Source organism: Chlorocebus sabaeus, chromosome 7 (assembly GCF_047675955.1).
Source record: "Chlorocebus sabaeus isolate Y175 chromosome 7, mChlSab1.0.hap1, whole genome shotgun sequence".
NCBI lineage: Eukaryota > Metazoa > Chordata > Mammalia > Primates > Cercopithecidae > Chlorocebus > Chlorocebus sabaeus.
In genome coordinates this window covers 105,159,924-105,182,170 of record NC_132910.1, presented here as the reverse complement: position 1 = coordinate 105,182,170, position 22,247 = coordinate 105,159,924, and the positions used below count along the sequence as shown (strand labels likewise).

The 22,247-nt window shown below is 38.1% G+C and overlaps 1 protein-coding gene across 1 annotated transcript in view; it reads left to right on the top strand.

The window, feature by feature from the left end:
* Positions 1 to 22,247, top strand: part of DCHS2 (dachsous cadherin-related 2) — a 272,591-nt gene that overhangs the window by 108,848 nt on the left and 141,496 nt on the right. The window contains 3 exon segments of the mRNA XM_073017685.1: positions 4,250 to 4,441; positions 7,687 to 7,722; positions 15,369 to 15,600. Coding sequence (XP_072873786.1) covers positions 4,250 to 4,441; positions 7,687 to 7,722; positions 15,369 to 15,600 — 460 coding nt within the window.

Here is a 22,247-nt window from a genome sequence, read left to right as displayed (position 1 = left end):
GGTTAGATTTATTCCTAGTTATTTTATTTCTTGGTGGCTATTGTAAATGGGATTGTGTTCTTGATTTGGCTCTCAGCTTGAACATTATTGCTGTATAAGAATTCTACTGATTTTTGTATATTGATTTTGTATCCTGAAACTTTACTGAAGTTGTTTATCAGTTCCAGGAGCCTTTTGGCAGAGTCTTATGAATGCTCTAGGTATAGAATTATATTGTCAGTAAAGAGAGATAGGTTGGCTTCTTTTCCTATTTGGATGCCTTTTATTTATTTCTCTTGCCCGATTGCTCTGGCTAGGACTTCCAGTACTATGTTGAATAAGAGTAGTGAGAGTGTGCATCCTTGTCTGATAAAAATTGTTTAAATCTCAGAAAGCTAATAATGGAATCAGGGGGATTTTAATAATATATTGATATTTTGCATTTTTATAATGTTTCCATGAAACTTGTGAAAGATCAGACTCAGGGAGAACAATTCTGAGTTGGAAGAAGTTTACAGTAAAAAGTATCAGATTCATCTCTGTCTAAAACAGGTAAATTGAGATTGGGATGAAGAACACAGGAATGTTATTGAGAGTGCTGAAATGTGGCTCAGTAAGTAGATATAGGGATAAAAATCCTCCTGAGATATCCTCTTGATGCTCAATCAGCATCATAAGATTGCAATAATAGAATTGGCCAGGTGCCTCTTGCCTCAATTTAAACAACCATCTCTGGAGAAAGGACCCACGGAGCTTATTAACTAAGCAAGATTTCCTCTTGAAGCTTTGACAAACCATTTCCGTGTGCTATTATTCAATTTGCCTAAATTTTATGCGTCAGTCAATGGATTTTGGAAAATATAAATCTTAGAAAGATGTCAAATTATTTCTAGCCATTCAAGACCCAGTATTAATTCCAGGCATTCAAGACCCAATAGGTGGGACATGTTGTTGAGAATACTAGGTCAATATTTTTAGGTATTTTGGTCAAAACAGGGAGAAAAACATTCTTATGTTATGATTCTGAAACTCAGAATATGAATTGCTAACATAAATTGAGATCAATACTCTTATCCTACTTTTGTGTCCTTACATTTTGCTTTGCCAAAAGTCCAGATGAGAAAAAGGTCTTGAAAGCGGAAATAAGGAAATTTGTTTTATATAAGCTGAATTACTTATTAATATGTACTATTAAAGGCTAAGAATGAATTTTAGAATTTAAAAGTTCATCGTATGTGTCTTTCAATGAAGGCGAAGTTATTGAGAATACCATATGGCTTTAGAAGATATATTTGGTGTCTTCAGGAATTTGAAGCTGCTAAATTATCAACAGCTGTCAGAATAGAATAGACCAAATGTATTTGGAGTTTAGTTCTTTGTAGTGGGGAAATTTGTGGATTTCCTGCTTCAGCCCAACTGATGAGAAGAATCACAATATGATAAGACATGATGAGAATAACTTATAAATATGTTAGATGGTTGCACAGGATGAATAATTTTGCTACAGAATATGAGTTAGATGAGAGAAAAGATAAATTTAAAGGCTGTATCATCAGTTCAAAAAATAGACAATTAAAGCGGGAAAATAACACTGCCAGTGGTAGAAGTTTCATCATGCCCAGGAGTTCTCAGTCTAGGCACTACTAACATTTTGGGCCAGGTAATTCTTTATTGTGAAGTCTATCTTAGGCATTGTAGGATGTTATATAATACATTGTAGCAGTATCTCTCAAATTAACCTGTTAAATGAAAGTAGAAACCCTTCCCCAGTTGTGACAACCAAAAATGTCTCTAGACATACTAAATGTCTTCTTGGGGGCAAATTTGTCCCTAGTTGAGAACCACTAAGCTAGGCTACTTCAAAATAGCTCCAAAAGTCACATTCTAGTTATATGCTCAAGATGGAACAGGATGAAGGAGAAGGTTTATTGAGAACTTTGTTGAACACGTTATCAGGGTGAGGCTTTATTTGGAAAGTACTGTAATTAAAGTGTAGCTCCTGCATGTATATTGTATTGATGAAAAGCTGATTATTTTGCTTTCAGTCCAGAGTTAAATGAGTATAACAGGAGCACAAATATTGTAGGTGATGAAATTGTCTTTTATTTTTGCCTTCCTCCTAAAAGCCTTACAAATATATGCAAGACAGCCAGAGTTATTTTCTAAAACTAAACCTAATGGTATTGGGTAGCCATTTCTGGGTAGAACTTTCCACTTGCTTGAGTTTCACGACATCTACTCGGAGACCTACATAATCTTAAGTGCCTGTCTTCTTATATTCTACACTAAATGATATGTATGACAGAGACCATTTGTATGCACCAAATATCCTTATGCTCCTCTCCTTTTCTCAGCCTCCCTTGCAGCTAAGCTGGGAACACATAACTAGTTCTGCCCAGTGGAATGTGAACTGAGCACGGCTTCTGGGCTGAAGAAGTTAAAAGCCAGAAGGCCTCTTCCATCTCTCTCCTTCCCTGTCAGAGTGACTTTGGGGACCTTGCCCATATGTGTCCTTGTGGCAAAGAAATAGCTGCTCCTTTGTTCCTTTTTTTTTTTGTTTTCATTTTATCTGTTTTCTCTTCTCTTTTTCTGTGATGTCCATTAATGGGAAGTTGGACTTTCTGAATTAATCTGCTTAATTCTCTTTTATTCCAATTGTGATCACTTTCTCTATATTTCTGCTTTCTGGAACCCAGTTGAATTTGATCACATGGAATAAAAGGTTCAGCTAAGACTTAAGAGCACAGGCACCATTACTAGTTGCCTTCATGTTAATGATATTATGGTGAGAAACAACATATACATGGGGTAAACATTTACTTGGAATGGCGCTACACATAATCTAGCACATTCTGCATCAGAGGAAGTTCAAGAGATTTGGGGTCTAATTTTTCTGTGAATAAAGGATTATATGACAAGGTGTCAGATTTGGGAGGGAGCACATAGATCATGGTCATTAGAGCATGCCCTCTGCTGCCAATTGTGTGGATATGAATTTCAGTTTTGACACTTATTCTTTATGTGACCTTTGGCCCGTTACATAAACTCTCTGAGCCTGACTTGTCTGATCTGAAGAATGAACATTAGTACCTATAGGTTGTAAGTATGTAATGTATTTTAAGCTCTTATAAGAGTACGTGTTCTATAGCATAGAATCCTTCCTCTCTCCCTCCCTCCTTCCCTCCCTCCCTCCCTCCCTCCTTCCTTCCTTCCTTCCTTCCTTCCTTCCTTCCTTCCTTCCTTCCTTCCTTCCTTCCTTCCTTCCTTCCTTCTCTTTCCTCTCTTCCTCTCTTCCTTCCTGTCTTCCCTTAAAGTGCTGCTTTTATTATAAGTGCTATGTAGGTGTTTGCTCTTACTGTTAGTTGGGTTGTAAACTAAAAGTATTATCTACCATGAGCCTATGAGCTCGAGAATTTTTTGAGTTCTATAGAGCCTGTTGTATTTCTCACTGTATACTCCCACAGTTAGTATAAATAAGTTAAGTGCTTTTATAATTTCACTTGCTTCATCTTTTCTATCAGGCACAGGATTGCTGGTAACATAAGTGGTACGTATGGCAAAATAAGATGGTGCCTTTTCCTCTGGGCATGTCAGTGTTTGTGCCTGTTTTGGAGAGCACAGCATGGGCTGGATTTCATTCTCCATGTACCTACAGGCACCTGCAGACCAAATGCTATACCACTGTGCAGGGCTCTGACTGGGACATTACTCCCAGAAGGAAAGCTGGCCAGAGAGACTCAACTCTCACATTCTAGCATGAATTCTGTCCTTGGGATTGGGTTTCTAGTAATGGTGGCATTTACTGTCTTGATTTATTGGCCCTCCCCTTGCTTCTCTCAAAGGTGGGGGGCATCAAGCCTATCACTTGAAGGTCTAGGTGTGAGAGAGAATCAACAGCTTGGCTGTCAGGTCCTTAATCCTATGGGTATTCTTAAATCTTTGAGATTGGATGAGATTAGTTAGGTATAGTGAATGAAATAAGAAGACAAAAGAACATAGGGCTGAGCCCTAAGGACCTCAAACTTTCATAGATCTGAAAAGATATGAGTGGGCAAAAGATATTGAAAAGGAGAACTCACAAAGAAAGGAGAAAAGTGAAGGGGGAATTATCACAGAAGGTAAGCGAGGAGAGAGATATAAAACCAAAGCCTAGGCTTTGTGAATAGCTATGGGGGTCATGTGGTTGTGAAAATTATTGCAATAATTCATGACTAACTGAAAAGTAATGCTAGCATTTCTATTTCCTCCCGATCACCCTCCTGTCTCATAGGTGACAGCCTCTGATGCAGATTCAGGACTCTATGGCTTTATTGAGTATTCTCTTTATGATGGATTTCTGAGCTATGAAGCACCTCAGGCATTCCGGATCGACCCTCATGATGGGCGAATCTGTGTTTCTCAAGATATCGACAGGGAAAGGGATCCTGCTACCTATGATCTCCTGGTGAAAGCTAAGGACGGGGTAAGTTTTTATGTATGAAGTCTATTTTAAACATAATCACGAGTGAGCCACTGTGATTATGTGACCCACAGAGGACCAATGATGATCAACAATTGGGTCATTCTGCTTCATGTGTCACTGCCTCTTTCCTTTGCTGAAGTTTTTTGAAGCAAATATCAAGCACATTATTTCACCCACAAATAATTCAATAATATCTCTTAAAAATAATGACTTTGAAAACACAGAGCTACAAAACATTAACAATAATGCTTTAATGATAGCTAATATCCTTTCTATGTTAAATTTTCTTGATAATCTAAACATGTCTTTTATAGTTGGTTTCTTTGAATGAAGATCCCAATAAGTTCACAAATTGATTTGATTGATATATTCTTTAAGTTTCCATGTATAACAGTCAGGCCTCTTACCTGTTCTCCTATGGTTTTTTTAAAAAAACCAAGTCATTTGTCTGGTTGATTTTCCACATGCTAAATGTGGCTGATTACATCCTTGGGATTCATTTACCGTGTTCTTCCATTTCCTCTATTTCCTATAAACTGGCATCAGAGACAGAGAGCTGACTGTTTTCAGATTCATTTAGGTGATGCCATTTGCTTCTTATTGCATCAGCAGACACATACCATTATTTTGTTACAGGTTGAAGAATGGTAACTTTTGAATTCTATTATTCCTTTGCATTTATTATCTGGAATTCTTCAACTAAGGAAAATGTTCTCACAACAACTATTTGATTACTCTTAAGTGTAATTCACATAGGAAATGCAGGATAAAGCTTCATTATTTGTTTTTATTTTACCAGATTTTTTGAATAGTAACTTGCTGTCTTAACTATCTCCAAAGGTAAACAATAATTTTTTTCTAGTTTGAGTATAAATTCCTGGATTTTAAAAAATTTAATGTATTTCAATACATTGCTGACCCTATCCTTTCTGATGTTCTCATTGACCCATTCTTGATCAGTGAAGGCACTTTCAATTTGATTCCTTTGCCTTTTTTGTTGTTAAACTCTTAAATTGACATATAAAATGCATACAGAGAAATGCACAAATAGTAAGTGTATAGCTCAATGGATTTTTGCAAAATGAACAGACCCATAAAAGCAAATGAGAAAACATTAAAAAGCAAATGAGAAAACCCAGAAGCCCCCTCTTTGCTTCTTGTTGTAACCGTCCTCCCTCCACCTCCCCATCCCCCCATCCCTGCCTTTTTAGAAGCCACTGTTGACTTCTAACACCAAGCATTAGTATACCAATTTTTTAAACTTTCGGTGAATGGAATCATACAGTATGTGTTTCTATCGAGTTTCTTTTGCCGAACATTATTTGCCGGAGTCATTTACACTGCTGTGTATAGCAATAGTTCACTCATTCTCATTGGTTTATAGTATGACTTTATGTGAATATACAATAATTTTAACCTATAATTAATGGTACCCATTTTAGGATGTGCTTCTTTTAACATTCTTATACTTGCAATATGGTGAACAAATGTAAGCATTTCTCTTGCGTATATACTTAGGAGTAGAATTGCACTCCCACAAGTAAAGTATGAAAATTTCATTTGCTACACATTCTCCCTAACATTTGCTATTTAATGCCTTTTCTATTATAGCAATAATAGTACTTATGTAATGGTATATCACATTGGGGTTTTACTTTGTATTTGTTTGATAACTAATGAGGTTTTTTCATGTTTATTGCCATTTGTATAATTTGTGAAGTGTCTGTTCTTCACAAGAAGAAAATCCTTTATTCATTTTCTGTTGTTACTGTTGGATCTTTGTCTTACTGACTTGCATGAGTTCTTTATATTTTTGGCCTGAAAGTCCTTTGTTGGATATATTTATTGCATATATTTTTCTCCCATTCCGTGGCTGGCCTTTTCTATCCTTACTGGTTTCTTTTGAGGTTTCTTTTGAGGAACAAAAGTTCTTCATCATAATAGAGCTTAGTAGTTTCTCAGTTTGTTTTCCTTTATAGCTAGTGATTTTTGTGTTCTTTTAAGAAATATTTGCTTGTCTTAGGGATATGAGGGTGTTCTCTTATTGTTTTCTTACCTTCATACTTACTTTTTATCAATCTGGTGGGATGAAGTTTTGTTATTTTTTTCCCTATGGTTAACCCAGCACCACTTACTGAAATGGTTATTTTCATTTTTACCTATATATCTACTTTAGTGCTAGCAACATCTCTCTTAATTATTTTAGCTTTATCATAGGTCTTGGCCTTAACTATTCTTGACCATTTACATTTCCAAATACAGTTTAGAAACAACATGTTCAATTTGCATTTTTTACAGCAAAGGTGGCCTACTATACACACCATTCCTCACTTTGATTTTTTTTTTCACTTATTTCATTTTGGAGACTTTACTTATATTTTTCACTTATAGATTTTGAAGACCTTCCTTGTTTCTTTTCCATCTGCTTACTACTCTTTTGTATAGACGGACCCTACTAACACCCCTCTGGTCTAATTGTTCTCTTTTGAAATTAATGAGAGAATCCACCTATTTAAGCTATGAATTTCTGGGAAAAAGTGAGTCTAAATGTATTGCAAGTAAACGTAAAAATGAACAAGAACGTAAAGCCCTTTATATGCAATAAAATATTCATGATCTGTTTGGTTAGGTTTTTGCCAATACCTTACTATGTGGTTTCAGGAATCCCTGATTCTATGTAAGAAAATATGTAGGAAGCAAAAAATAGGAGTAAACAGAATTTATATTAATTCAAGTCTATGTAATTATTTAAAGCCCAATAGATGCACACCCAAATATTAATCCAAGGCTTTAGAAATGTATTCTTGATAGATTTTGAGACAATTGTATAATGCCATCCTAGAATTCAATAATGGGTTTAAAACATCACTCTCGTGAAAGCCACCAAAAAGAACTAGCTGTGTCTTCCAGGCTACTGTCTGCTGTCCACTGTGATCAAAACGAGGCCCTGTTGATTCAGCTAGCTCCCAGGTTTTGGTGGCCAGATGCAGGACACAGAGATGCTTGTAGTGGTAGAACTGCTGTCCATCAGGAGAAGCAAGCTCCCTTGCAAACACTCATAACCTGTCTGTCACATCAATACACCACCACAGCCTGGAGAGCACAGTGCCCCAGAAGTGAATTGGGAATTTTGACTTTAATCCAGGTGTCCTTTCTGGTATTGTAGATATAGAGGTGGTTATGTAAGCAAGTTGTTTTGCTATTAAAATATTCACCTCCAAAAAGGATCAATTCATTGCTTTCAGGATGAGCAGAGAATGACACATTTAGCCCTGGTGAAGGTGAGGAACATGATGTTTCTATAATCTGAGTCTTTTTAACATCTGGTGCCTGGAAATGGGTTATCAGAGCTTCGAATTTTCCTTCTCCCCTGAGTACACCTTCTCCATCTTGGCTGTGGTTTTCTTCTTCTTGCCCTCTTGCCCGTCTTGCAGGTATGAGGCTGAGTGGAGATCCAGGCAGGGAGCTGTGTGTAGGAGGGAACCATCTTGGAAGCAGGACCCCTCCTGGAAGTAGGTTTTTGTGAAAACAGGGCCTGGCACAAGCCCAGGGATGCATTTTAAAAAACAAATTCTAGAAGAGCCTCCACATCACAGGCTTTTAACAAATCCCTAACCTTCACTCTGTACCTAAAACTGCCTCCGGCATTCCTTACGTTTGCCTCAGAATATATGGAGAGCAAGCAACATATGTGCTTTCATGTGAGTGTATGTGTATGTATACACATATAGTATGTATATATGTATATAAACCTATATACAAATATAAAGTTATCCAGTGTGCAGTGTTTATTCTGTTGACTGCATAATCCTCATGAATTTCTGTGATGAACTGAGTTTTTACAGGGTGACTTCTGCATCTATCATAGTTATTCTTTGCGATATTAATTAGCAGTACATGTCCCTCAGAAATGCATAGTCAAAAAGGTTGGTAAAGAGAAAGATGACAAGGTTGGTAATGATCCGTAGTCTTCCCCTGAAAGCAATGTAGACTGCATTCAAAGAATAAATTAATGCAGACAGGATATTTTAGGTTTATGTTGTTGGATTCTAGGCCATAATGAATTTATTTAAAACAATAAACTGAACCTTGACAGAAGTCCTTTAACTTTATATTATTACCTTGAAAATCTATGGTTTTTCCTCTGATTCTTTCTGTTTCTAATAAATGTCCTGAAAGTGCTTTAGAAGAAAATTGCTGAGAACCCATTTGCCGGTGGTTACTAAGAGATTTTTATCTGCCAGTAGAAGAATTTTTCTTGTAAAATAATTGATGTTCGTTATCACTACTCTGTTTATCCTTGTGATAACTGTCAATATTTTTTCAACTGAGTCACTTCTGCTCTACTGATACTACTTCTGAAATACCCTATTTTTGCTGCCACTGCTGCTGCTATTTATCTCATAAATCATGAGAATGCTATAAAATTACATAATGGAACCAAACAATTGGATTACATTGGCAATCAAGTGGTTTTTCACAATAAAACTCTATAATTTAATTATTCCATGCTTATATCTAATTTTCTGTTTCCTTTTCCCATTCATTTTTACCACATAGATTTTTTTGGTGTGTATGCTTGTTAACACTCTATTTTTTGGTTACATCCTGGATTCTGTAGCTGACATATGTGTTTGAGATAAAACTATTTCAACTCCGTCTCACCACTCAATGTTTAAGGGAGGATTTTGTCAGACAAGCAATATAGAAGTAAATGGACTGAGCTCTTCACTGGTGTATACATTCATGAGAAAAGTTGGCTACTGAAGTTGTGCTCATAGTTTGTGTGCAATGCAGTTACTATCAAAATGTAAGCTTGCTGAGTGAAAAGGTACACTCATTTTCATTTTAATAGAGTATGTTTTTTCATGTTCTAACAAATGTTCAAATGCTTATTCCTGTCTTTTGTTTGCTTCATTACCACCCTTCACCTGTTCTAGGAATGAGCAGTTGCCCCATTGCCCCATTGTACCGTGTTTTCTAACTAAAATGTCTGGACCATATCTTAGATTTCCCACCATTCTTTATGAGTAGGATGTATCCCAAAATATCTTCAATAACTCTTTGCCGCCTTCTAATCTCTAATAGTTTAAGCATCCCAGCCTTTTATTATTACCCATATTCTCCTCCCCGCCCTGCTCAGTTCATCCCTTAGTTTGAATCAATCTCCTACTGATGTGGTTTGGATCTGTGTCCCATCAAATCTCATGTCGAACTGTAATCCCCAGTGTTGGAAGTGGGGCCTTGCGGGGGGTGTTTGGATCATGGGGGTGGATTTCTCATGAATGGTTTAGCACCATCCCCCCTTGGTACCGTTCTCATGATAGTGAGCAAGTTTTCATGAGATCTGGTTGTTTAAAAGCGTGTGGCAACACCCCTTCGCCTCCGCCTTCTCTTTCTTGCTCCTGCTCCTACCACGTAAGATGTCTTGCACCCCCTTTGCCTTCTGCCATGATTGGAAGCTTCCTGAGGCCTTCCCAGAAGCTGAAGCTGCTATGCTTCCTGTTCACCTGCAGAACCATGAGCCAATTAAACCTCTTTCCTTATAAATTAATCAGTCTCAGGTTTTTTTTATAGCAATGTGAGAATGGACTAATACACCTACCCGCCTTCTCTGCCCTTCGAAATGCTTCTACCATGCCCTTTGGAACTCATGGTCCATTATTTAGCAAACTCCTTTATGAACTTAAGTTGGTCTCTGATTGTTCCTTTAACTTATGGCCCTGATTAAAAACAACCTACCCGCCAAGGATACCCATTCCTTTCTGCACTCTCATGAGGAAGCCCGTAGTCCACCAATCACAAGCTGGCAGGAAGTGAGTTGGGTGCCCTGTTTGTTGCCCAGGGCAGCATCCAAATAATTTCTACTCCTTTCTCCATCAAAAACGAATCCTTTTTGAAGTTCTTGTTGTGTGACTATACCATAGATACTCCTCCTCTTTTCTCCCCCCCCCATCATGATTTAAACCTCTTTATTACTTAGGATTTTCACACTTTGTTCATAGTCTTCCTCTTCACCAGTTTGCTCATCATTCTGGGAGACTTTACTATTCATTTGCTGAACAACACAACACCCTGAGCCTCTCAGTTCCTTGACTTTCTGATTTCCAAGGATTGTCACCAGTAATTGCACAGCTTTGACATCTTGTCTTCAAGCATGCTAGATCTGATAAGCATTTTTATCTTTCTGTCTAATTTACTGTAGCACGTCCACTCTAATCAACAATTCTTCTCCCATGTTAAGATCATTGATTTGTTACCCATCACTAAAGTCATGCGGTTGCAAACTTCCTGTATCTTCCCCACTCAGTAGAACTCTTCTGGTAAAACCCCAGCCCTGTGTAAATCTGACTCTGCTTTTTCCACCCTTGCAGCAGCTGAACATACTTGGAGAAAAATAACAGATCTGCTTGAAAGCGGAAGGTCTTACCTTCCTGCCACCAAATCCACTGACCTACCTGTATATTAGCTCACATTCTTTACCTTCTTTTCTATTATCTTTTTAGAGATGTCGCTGTTTGCATCAAAAGCAAATATCTCTACTGTTTAGGGTCCCATCCATTCTGGCCCTCTTACAGATAACATTTTTATAATGATTTTCTCTTTTTTCCTGCATCTTTAATTTATCAAGTTCTTTTGAATGACCCTCATAAGCATACAGGGCATAATAATAGTCCCTATCTTAAAAAACTACTCTGGATTCCCTTTTGATGTCATGTACCTTTTCAGAAAACCATTTTATTCCTCTCCTTTCCTACACAGCAAGTCTACTAAAATAGGCATCTCCATTTCCTCACTTTTCAATCTTTATTTGATCAATTTTTTCCTCTCTACCTGTCCTATAAAACTGCTTTTCTCTACATGGTTACATTGTGCCATATCCTGGAATTCTTTATTTATTTTTATCTGATTCGTCCTCTCAATGAATTTGAAGATATTCTTTGGATGCTGCTTATCTTGGATTTGGTGATGTCACAACTTAGGTTGCTTTTTTTTCCCCCTTGAACAAGGTAGAACCTCATTTCCTTCCACCTTTGTTCATTGAATCATGAAATACAGACTGGAGTTCATTGACATAGAAAGCTCACTGGAATGAAACCACAGCTCACAAGAGCTAAGAGATGTGAAGGAGAGATGTATTAATATTCTACTATTCAGGAGTCCCAGAAGGCAAGAACAAAGAGAATGGAAAGCAGACAATTACCAAAGTAGAAGTAATAGTAGAAAATGTTCCCTACCTGCTGACTGCCCTAGGCGACCCTCCTGCCTCCGATATTATATGCTTTCAAGCTTGGAGCTTTCCGAAACTGGTTTCATCTTTTACAGTATAACTTGAGGGAATTGGGTTTCCTACTATAATCCTCACAATTAAATGCTTAAAATGAAATTAAAATGCCACATGAATCATTGGTCAAAAAGAAAGGACAAGACAACATTAAGATATATTCATGCATGAAATTTATGGGATGTATTAGCTACCTATTGCTGTAAAACAAATTATTCCTGAAGCTAGCAGCTTAAAATAGCAAACATTTATTGTCTTATATAGTTTGTTAGGGCCAGGAACCTGCAAGTGGCTTTGCTGGGTGGCTCTGATTCAGTCTCTTATGAGGTTGCATTATCAAAACAGTTTCCATCAGCTGGACAGAAGTTTAGCTACACAGCACTGGGAAGCACACACTCTAAGCGGATGGAAAAAATGAGTTTAGATCAGCTTTTCCCGCACTGTGTTCTGTGGGAAACTGGTTTCCCAAAATGTTTCTTCGGAAGAGCATTCTGGAGCCTAAAAAGAGTGGGGAACACCTCGGAACTCACTCCCTCTAGAAATGTACATACAAAAAGGCTCTGTGAGAAGTTCTGAGGCAAAGAATGCATCCACTTAACTTGGTGAATTCAGCATTTTCCCACCTTTTTGTCTAAGGAACTTGTTTATTTTTTTGTTAGGATATATCTCTTCTTCCCTACCCCAGATGCCTCTTGTCATTTCATTAAGGAAAGCAATAGTTGTCCCATGTGGGTGTTTAAGAAGACAACATTAGAATTCTGTCCTTTTACATTTTATTTTTCTGATATTTATAATATAAATAATACATTAGCACAGTAAATATATATATAGTTTATTAACAGATAAATTATATATATTAAGAATATACACACCACATTTTATACTGATGGAGTCTACTGCTGTGTAGAATAAATCTGTCCTCCTTAGCACTTAAATCAGGTAAGAGGAATCTGACTGCCCAGCCTCTGCCACTACAAGCTCAGCTCTCCCTAACCCCACTAGTGTGCTTACCCTACTGGCAACAAAAATGTATTGTTGGCCAGGCACGGTGGCTCACATCTGTAATCCTAGCACTTTGGGAGGCCAAGGCGGGTGGATCACCTGAGGTCGGGAGTTTGAGACCAGTCGGACCAACATGAGGAAACTCCATCTGTACTAAAAATACAAAATTAGCTGGGTGTGGTGGCACATGCCTGTAATCCCGCTACTCCGGAGGCTGAGGCAGGAGAATCCCTTGAACCCGGGAGGCAGAGGTTGTGGTGAGCCGATATTGCGCCGTTGCACTCCAGCCTGGGCAACAAGAGAGAAACTCTGTCTCAAAAAAAAAAAAAAAAAAAAAAAAGTATTGTTCAGTGACAATACGTTTTCCACTTTGTGCATCTAACATTTGTTTATTTTTTATAGTATTGCCTGATTTAGGATTTTTATTCTTAAATATCTTAAGTTGGGGCAATATTCGTGTCTTCATATTTTCCCCACTTTTTCATTATTTCTCTTACCTCAACCCTAAGTGACTTCTTGAACTTGAGGAGAGATAAAGAAGAAAGAGGAAAGGGAAAGGAAAAGGGAAAGCAAAACTGAGATGCAAGGCAGTTTGGAGCAGCAGCAGGGTCTGGCAGAGGTGAAGGAATATTTTCTATAAGCTTCTCACCAGTCTGCAGTCCCCTCTTACTACGTCGAACCTGAAGACATACAGGTTACTTATGGTGGCTGCAGATGTGGGGCCACCCTGCATTTTAAGCGTAAAGGCCGGATGGATGAACTTGCGTTGTTGTTTGTGGACTCATAACCAGCCCCATTTCTCCTATTCTAATTGATACCCGGCATGGCTCTGGCACTTTATTCAACTCAGAACATGGAAAATCAGACTATTTCTAAATTATTTCCCCATCCTTTTTTAGTCCTCAAAGCCTGGAGTACAAGGGACCTCAGAGCTCAGAGCTGAGAGCGGAAGAGTCATTTCTGGGTTTGTCTTACCTTCCTCCTAATTTTCATTCTTGGCCTACCCCGCTCCCTGTCAACAAGTGCTTCCTCTCTGTCTGCATGGCAGCAGTTCTCCCTTTGTCTCTTGCCAAATCTTCTTCCTCCTTGTCCTTTTTTCCTCCTTGCTTTGTGCCTCCCTGCCAGAGTAGAAAAAGGAAACAAAAAAGATGAGGAGGGGGAGGACACATGAGTGAGAAAACCCAGGCCGTTGTGACTTACCAAGGATTTTTGTCAAAGATGAAAGTGTCAACATGTACCAGATAGAAATGGAAAATGTGCTTTAAAGTAGGAACATGTGTTTTACTTTAGAAAAGTAAAAATTGCAGAGGATTATTTTCTTCTATTTCATTTGCTCTCTTTCTCCTTGATTTTAGATGGAGGCAACACAAAATAAGCAGTATGGGATTCATTTCTCACTACTTTAGGTGCTGTATTTCCTTCTAAAACTTGAAAAATCCAGAATTCCCAAACAAATCTGGCCCCCAGGATCTGGGATGAGTACCTGCACTGCTCCTGTCCTCCTTCAGGCCCCATCCACTCTGGACTTGTTTCAAACAGCCTCGTCCTGCCCATTCTCCTTCCTTCCACTCTGCTGCTCTTCAGTCTGTTCTGGACACTGTGGCTAGAGCAGTGTTAACATCTCAGTGAAATCAGGTCACTCTTGTGCTCAAAGCCCTCCTGTGTGGAAGAACCATGTCCTTCCAGAGACCTGCAGAGGTCCCTGGGACTCACTCCTGCCTCTCTGACCTCAGCCCTTCCTGCTTCCTTGCTGTGGCTGAGCAGGCCTGAGAGGCACACGCCGTTTCTGCCTCAGTGCCTTTGGCTCTGCTCTTTCCTCTGCCTGTTACTCTTTCCTTTCTGGTACCTGAAGTCTAGCTGCCTCATGTGGGTTGGTCTGCACACCAATGGTACCTTCCTAGTGAGAGTTTCACCCGGGCACCGCCACCCGCCCCCCCCCAGCCCAGGCTCCCTCACACCTTCTTCTTAGCACTTACCAACATTCATTTAAAAATTATCTTAGGGATAAAAGTGATTTTGATTTCTTTTTGGACATCGGGACAACTTTCCTTGAATATATTTGGCCTCTATTCTGAAATTTTTGCCTCACAGCTGCTCTAAGTGGAAATCTCATTCCATGCTTAAGAAGGGCGGATCACGAGGTCAGGAGATCGAGACCATCCTGGCTAACACGGTGAAACCCTGTCTCTACTAAAAAATACAAAAAAAAAAACTAGCCGGGCAAGGTGGCAGGTGCCTGTAGTCCCAGCTACTCAGGAGGCTGAGGCAGGAGAATGGCGTAAACCCAGGAGGCGGAGCTTGCAGTGAGCTGAGATCCGGCCACTGCACTCCAGCCTTGAGCTCTGTCTCAAAAAAAAAAAAAAAAAAAAAAAGAATCAGCAGTGAAGTATACATACCATGCCATTACCTATGAATTCATACATCAAGGTTGGAAATAAAATGAATTTATAGATGTGTTTGTGGGTGTGTATGTGTGCATGTGTGGTTTGTATGTATATATACATACATATATACATATACACACCCCCCTACATATTCAAATTCTGTTGTTTCAAGACTATTCTAGGGCCATTGTCAATTATTCTACATCCCAGTGTTCAGCAAAAACCCATTTGTAATCACTGCTCATTCATCCACCAGGGTGGGCTAAGTGCCCAAGCCTTTGTTCGTGTGGACCTGGAGGACGTGAATGATAATCATCCTGTGTTTAACCCATCAACCTATGTGACAAGCATCAGTGGTGAGACTCAGCCAGGCACCGAGATCATCAATGTTCTTGCCACTGACCGAGACTCTGGGATATATGGGACAGTGGCTTATGAGCTTATTCCAGGAGATGTGTCGTCCCTTTTTACCATTGACTCCACCACAGGTACGTGATCTTGGAGTGGTTTTCATCCTTTGGCTATACAGTTTCTGCTTAACCACTTAACAGCCAGAAAATTAGAAAAAGTGACATTTTTTCAATAATGGGAGTGTCGCAGGACTCACTTTACCTTCTAGCAGGCACTGAAGTATATTGAAAAGGGCTCAGGTTTTGTAGTGGGTTAGACCAGACCTGGATCTCAGTCCCAGCTTTGCCGACTACTGATCTTGTAGTCTTTATTGGCCTCAGTGTCCTTACCTTAAAAGTAGTGTTGGCCTGGTGTGGTGACTCACGCCTGTAATTCCAGCACTTTCAGGGGCCAAGGTGGGTGGATCACAAGGTCAGGAGTTCAAGACTAGCCTGGCAAGATGGTGAAACCCTGTCTCTACTTAAAAAAATACAAAAATTAGCCAGACGTGGTGGTGCACGCCTATAATCTCAGCTACTTGGGAGGCTGAGGCAGAGAATTGCTTACACCTGGGAAACAGAGGTTGCAGTGAGCTGAGATCACGCCACTGCACTCCAGCCTGGGTGACAGAGAGAGACTCCATCTCAAAAAAAAAAAAAAAAAAAAAAAAAAAAAAAAAAAAAAAAAAAGGTAGTGTTATCTGGGCTCTGTGGCTGACTCCTGTAATCCCGGCTACTTGGGAGGCTGAGATGGGAGGATGGCTCGAGGCCAGGAGTTTGAGGCTGCAGTGAGCTATGAAGCTATGATGAGGCCACTGTCCTCCAGCCTGAGTGACAGAGCAAAACCTTGTCTCCAAAAAAAACAAAAAACAAAAAAGTAGCACTGATAATACCTATGTTTCGAAGTTTTTGTGAGAGAACTAAAGGCAGTAATTTATGTAGAAACAGTTGGCCAGTATTTACCTTGCAAATGTTAATTTCCCTTTATTTGTATGCTCATGCCATCTGAGGGTGACTGAGCCTCATTTTGATGTATTAATAGCTAAGATTAGTGCAAAGACATTTGTACAGGCATCCAAAGTAGATCCTTTTCTTTGTACTAGGTCTGGCATTCCCTTAGTCTTTTTGGGTTTTAGTTTCCTTGTTTTTAAAATGATACCTAAAGCTCCTTCTAGTTCTCTACAACGGTAATTGCATATCTGCCAAGGAAGCCTAGTGGGCAAGCTGTCTTTTAGAAATAATGAATATTTAAGAAGTTACCTTCAATTTTCTATTCATTAGCTTGAATAGAATTTTGTTACTAAGAAAATAATGGTTTAAATATTTGATTATAAGAACATAAAAAAAATTCAAATATATAATATGACATTACAATACCTTTGAGATACTTAGAGATACTCTGGTCCAAAAATGAGACTGCAAAAAAACAAAAAAAATAATTGTTTTCTTTTGCATTTTTCCACCTGATCCAAACAATGGGTAGAATGTGTTTCTATTGTAATGATAATGATAATGTCAGATGCTACACTAGACATTTTCTGTATATTGTCTTATTGGATCTTCACAACACACTTTGTAATAGCCATATACAGTAGAAAAAATGATTATTTACACAGGAAATCTAACGTGCTTTGTGAGTGTGCCCTCTCACCCAGCCCCATTAGGTAGAGAGCCGCTGCTTCTGCCTGAAAACTGTGCTTTGTCTGGCTTGTGCAACTGGCCAGGGATTAGTTGTCTATACCGGCAGTCTTTGTAAGGCAAAACTTTCCTTGCTCAAAATAATGCACTGATGTGGCCCTTTTAACATTTCAAAGATCAGAAGAAAATACTTTTGTGGGAAATTAGTCTGTTTAATCTCAGCTTTTTCAAAATTCATCTTAACTGAGGACTTAACTGCCCATCAAATCGTCAGGCCCTCTGAGGCACTAGCATTGCCAAAAATATATAGGTCAGCCAGTAATCAGGGCACAGGATCTAAAAGCATTTAACAGATTGTTTTAAAAAGACATTCACACAGTCATCATTCAGTTTCCCCTGGAAGATCTGGAAGAATGAGCTATACCATATTCTGTTTTTAGAAGAGATCTCTCTTGCTATCCTGGCCGAAGCCAGACTCATGCTTCCCTTCCTGGCAGCGACCGTAGCACAAATGCCATTGTTAATCGTGGAAAACGCTCTGTGTGGGTCATTATCTTAGGGAACTTTCATGGAATTTTATTTTTAAGCAAAGACCAAATTTATGTGGAAATAGCCTTGGGTTGTTATTGTTGGCCGTTTTGATACCCGTGTATTTAGATTGAAGACATTTCTCAGTCAAATAGTGCTTGGAATTTGGTCGCACTTAATCACAACTCATGAGAAATTCATGAGGCCTGGTAGTGCTTTACTTTAACCTTTAGAAGAGAATGAAAAAACATCGTGACTAGCTATGGGAAAAAGTTGTCCGGTGAACAGGCTGCCCCCAAGTTGAATGGATGAGTTCTGAAAGTTCATCTGTTGGTTGACAGCAACTGAAAACACGTTGTATATAATTATGGCATACAAGGTGATGTTCTGAGGTGTGTATATCGTGAAGTGATTAAATCAAACTAGTTAACATATCTATCACCTCTCACACTTAGAACTTTTTGTGGTGAGAATATTTAAGATCTACTCTCTTAGCAGCTTTCAAGTATAGAATATATTATTATTAATACATTGTTATTAATACTGTAAAATAGATCTTCAGAACTTATCCTGTCTAACTGGACCTTTGTACCCTTTGGCCAACGTCTCCAATTACCCCAGCCCTTGTCAACCACCATTCTACTCTCTGTTTCTATGAGTTCGATATTTCTAAATGCCACATGTAAAAGTGAGATCATGCAGTATTTGTCTTTCTGTGCCTGGCTTATTTATTTAGCATAATATTCTTGAGGTTCATCCATTATTGTCACAAATGATAGGCTGTCCTGTTTTAAGGCTGAATAGTACTCTATTGTGTATATATACCACATTTTCATTATCCATTTATCTATGGATGGACACTTTGGTTGATTCTGTATCTTGGCTATTGCGAATGATGCTGCAGTGAACATACTAGTGCCAATATATCTTTGATATACTGACTGTTTTTTTCCTTTGAATATGTACCAGAAGTAGACTTTCTGGGTCATATTTTAGTTCTATTTTTAATTTTTAAAGGAACCTCCATACTTTTTTCCGTAATGACTGTAACACATTTTCTATACAAGGATGTTCTCAAAGAATAGAACAAGAAGCAGTATTAGAATACACAGTTGACGCTTGAACAATGCAGAGGGTAGAGATGCTGATCCGCCACATAGTTGAAAATCTGTGCATAACTTCTGACTTCCGCAAAACTTAACTACTAATAGCCTATTACTGACTGGAAGCCTTACCCATAACATAAATAGTGGGTTAACACATATTTTTTGTGTTTTATGTATTTTATACTGTATTCTTACAATAAAGTTAGCTAGAGATGGGAAGTTGCTATTAAGGAAATCATCAAGAAGAGAAAACATATTTACTATTCATTAAGTAAAGGTCTTCATCCTCATCATCTTCGTGTTGAGATGGCTGAGGAGGAAGAGGAAGGAGAAGGGTTGGTCTTTCGGTCTCGTGGGTGGCAGAGGTGGTAGAGACAGAAGAAGTGAAAGGGCAGGCAGGAGAGGCAGACATACTTGTAACTGTTATTGAAAGGTATCCATGTATAAGTGGACTCACGCAGTTCAAACCCATGTTGTTCAAGGCTCAATTGTAGTCTTCTTCTTCTGGATATTTTCTTTCAGGAACCTACATAAAGCTAGACTTTCTTACTTCCATCATATGGCTGGTCTCTACAGAGGCTGCCAATGTAAACACAGTCCTAAGAAAGTGCCCATACCATATATTTGTGGAATAAATGAATAAATAACATCTAGAAATATTTACAAAGTAACTTAAATCCTTCCTACAGCCTCCTAAAAATTGCATGGGAGTTTCATTGATATATGGAGCAAAACTTTATTTAAAATCCTCTTTCTGAATCACAACATGGTAAGTGACTCTATGGCCTATCCCCACGTTTCCTCAAAACTTTCCCTAGACTTTCTCTCCAGCCTACCTGTGGTGTCTCTTTACTTTTTCTCACCTCCCTTTGTCTCTGGATTTATTCTATTATCTTCCAAAATAACTCCCTGCCCTTGACAATGGAAATTGTTCAAGCTAGTCTCAACACCTTTTAACTTTCCTTCTTCCTTTTTATCCTAAGTTTTTATGTAGGCAGGTTGAGATGTTGTATCATATGAGAAGAATATTGAGAATTGATGAGCCCATTTACACATTGCTACTTCTTCCTGAATTACTATAGAATTCTCTCTTAGAGATATTCATTTGCACACTGGTTCATTCGTTCTTTCGTTTTGATGCTTTCTCTATCAGACATGCTATTTTATAAACTTACATGCTTTCTGTTATAGGCTTGTGTTTTCCTGAAGACAAAAGATTTCTCATTGATCTGTTATGCCACAACCAAGACTCATGCATTAAAAATAGAGCTCTTTGACTTACTGTGTTCATCTGGTATGAAAAATGTTTTGGAGAAAACTAGAAGGGGGTGTGACGATGTCATGGTTGTTTTCTCTTGTGGGTTTATCTTCCTGTTCTGTTTCTGGTTTTCTGGGTTTTTTGTTGGTTCAAAGAACATTTTTGTAAAATGTGTTTAGGCGCCAGGAGAGAGATACTGAGTTGAGCCTTCATTTCTCTTATTCTTAGTTCACTGGCTTTCTTTGATGTGGGCACAAGGCAGACCACACTGTTTTGAGTTTTAAAGGGAAGAAACACAAGAGGCATATTTATTAATAGCTCTTTTTTCATGTATTTTTAATCCCATTTTGTGAATTATATGTAGATTTCTTCCTCCATTGTTTGCAGTGCTCTCTTTAGTAACATGAAAAGAGCAGTTCTTTACCTTTGGGGTTTGTCCTATTTATTCTGTAGTTTTACACTGGAAGAAACTACTTTTTTTTTCAACTTTTATTTTAGATTCAGGGGACACATGCGCAGGTTAAGTTACCTGGGTATATTTCATAATGCTAAGGTTTGAGGTTTGAGGAATTCAGATCATTTTAAGGCAACAGATAGGTTTCAAGCTTTTGTGTTGGTCATTTGTTGTCATCCCAAACTATCTCTTTTATTCAGGCAACCTTTGGTTAAATCTTGTGGTTTATCTCTTTTTTTTAATAGAAGCATGTTAATGATATAAATGCAAATCAATAAAAGTCATAAAGAAAATGTAGCTTATCTATTCAAGGAATAAATGGAAGCCAGTTCATCTATTTGATACATATTTATTCAGTGTTTATGATGTGGCAGGCCGTGTTCTAGGTGTTTGGGATACATCAGTGAATAAAACAGACAAGAATCCCTGCTCCTGTGGCACTTACAGCAACAAGTTTATGCTGCTTAGCCTTTGTCTGTTCTATGTTTAGTTGTGGTGTACACAAAATCCAAGTTTAGCACTACAGAAAAACAACGAATTAAAAGGATATCAAACTGCCAGACAAGGGCAGCTGTGCCTCAGTGTTTAGTTGTAATCTTTTGTTTGTATGGGGTGGGTAGATTTTAACATAGACTGTAAGTAATGCAGTACAGACTTGTTTTCTGTATTTCAAGGGCAGATTCTTTTCCAATGTTAGTTTTATGCTCAGATTTTATACCATATAATGATTCTTGTAATTATTCATGAATGCCACCTTCCTACATTTAACATTGAACATTCTGGTGTATAGTTAATAGATTAATACCACACCTCATTTCATAAGGGATGTGAGCCTGTTCCTGCCAAATAAATGATGACTTTCTCTTATTTGCAAGACAGAGTCTGAAATTAATCATGAGCACCTAATCGGTGTATATCACTTTCATAGGAAACAAAAGCATGTTAGAGATTTTCTTCATTAGCTTTTCTAGTACCAGATCACAGACTCATAAAGATGGAAAGAACCTTAAAATAAGCTTCCTCATTTAGTGGAGGAAGAAATTGAGGCTGGAAGGGGTTTGGTGACTTATCCAAAGGTACATTGTTGGTGATGGTGGAATTGGACTTGAATCCCATTCTAAACCTGTGATCTGTTCCTGTACTGCTCTGTCTTAGTTAATAATACTTTTCTGTGTCTTTTCCACATGTAGTATTGCCTATTGAGTGTTACATTAATTACAGGGGATAAACAAGGCAAATATTTTTATGTTTATCTGCAGATTAAGAGACTGAAGACTCTAAAAGTTTTAGTGACTTACTGAAAGACACAGTAGTAAATCTGACACTTGAATTTACTTCTTGCACTTCCATTTCAAGGCTTGTTTCACTATTATGACTTAAAAAAACATGAAAGATGAAGCTAAGATAAATATAGGTTCTACTGATTCAACTAAATAAGATAGAAAAGTGATCTCTCATTGTGACAGGAATTTCTTTATGAGACTACCTAAACGCCAATTATCTGTTGAATTTTATTCACTCTTTCCAATTGAGTGGACTTTTCCAAAACAGGTACATTTTTCTTGAGAGTTTTTAAAAATTCTCAAGATGAGATAGAATTTCAAATCCATTCTAGTTTTTTCAGCCAATACTACTTAGTCACTAAGATTTGTGTGCAAAATAAATAGCACAATGTAATCTATTTGGTGAATAAGTTTTTATATTCTCACAAACTGAATATAGGACAGACGTCATAAATATCTACAACTAATAAGAAATTGGT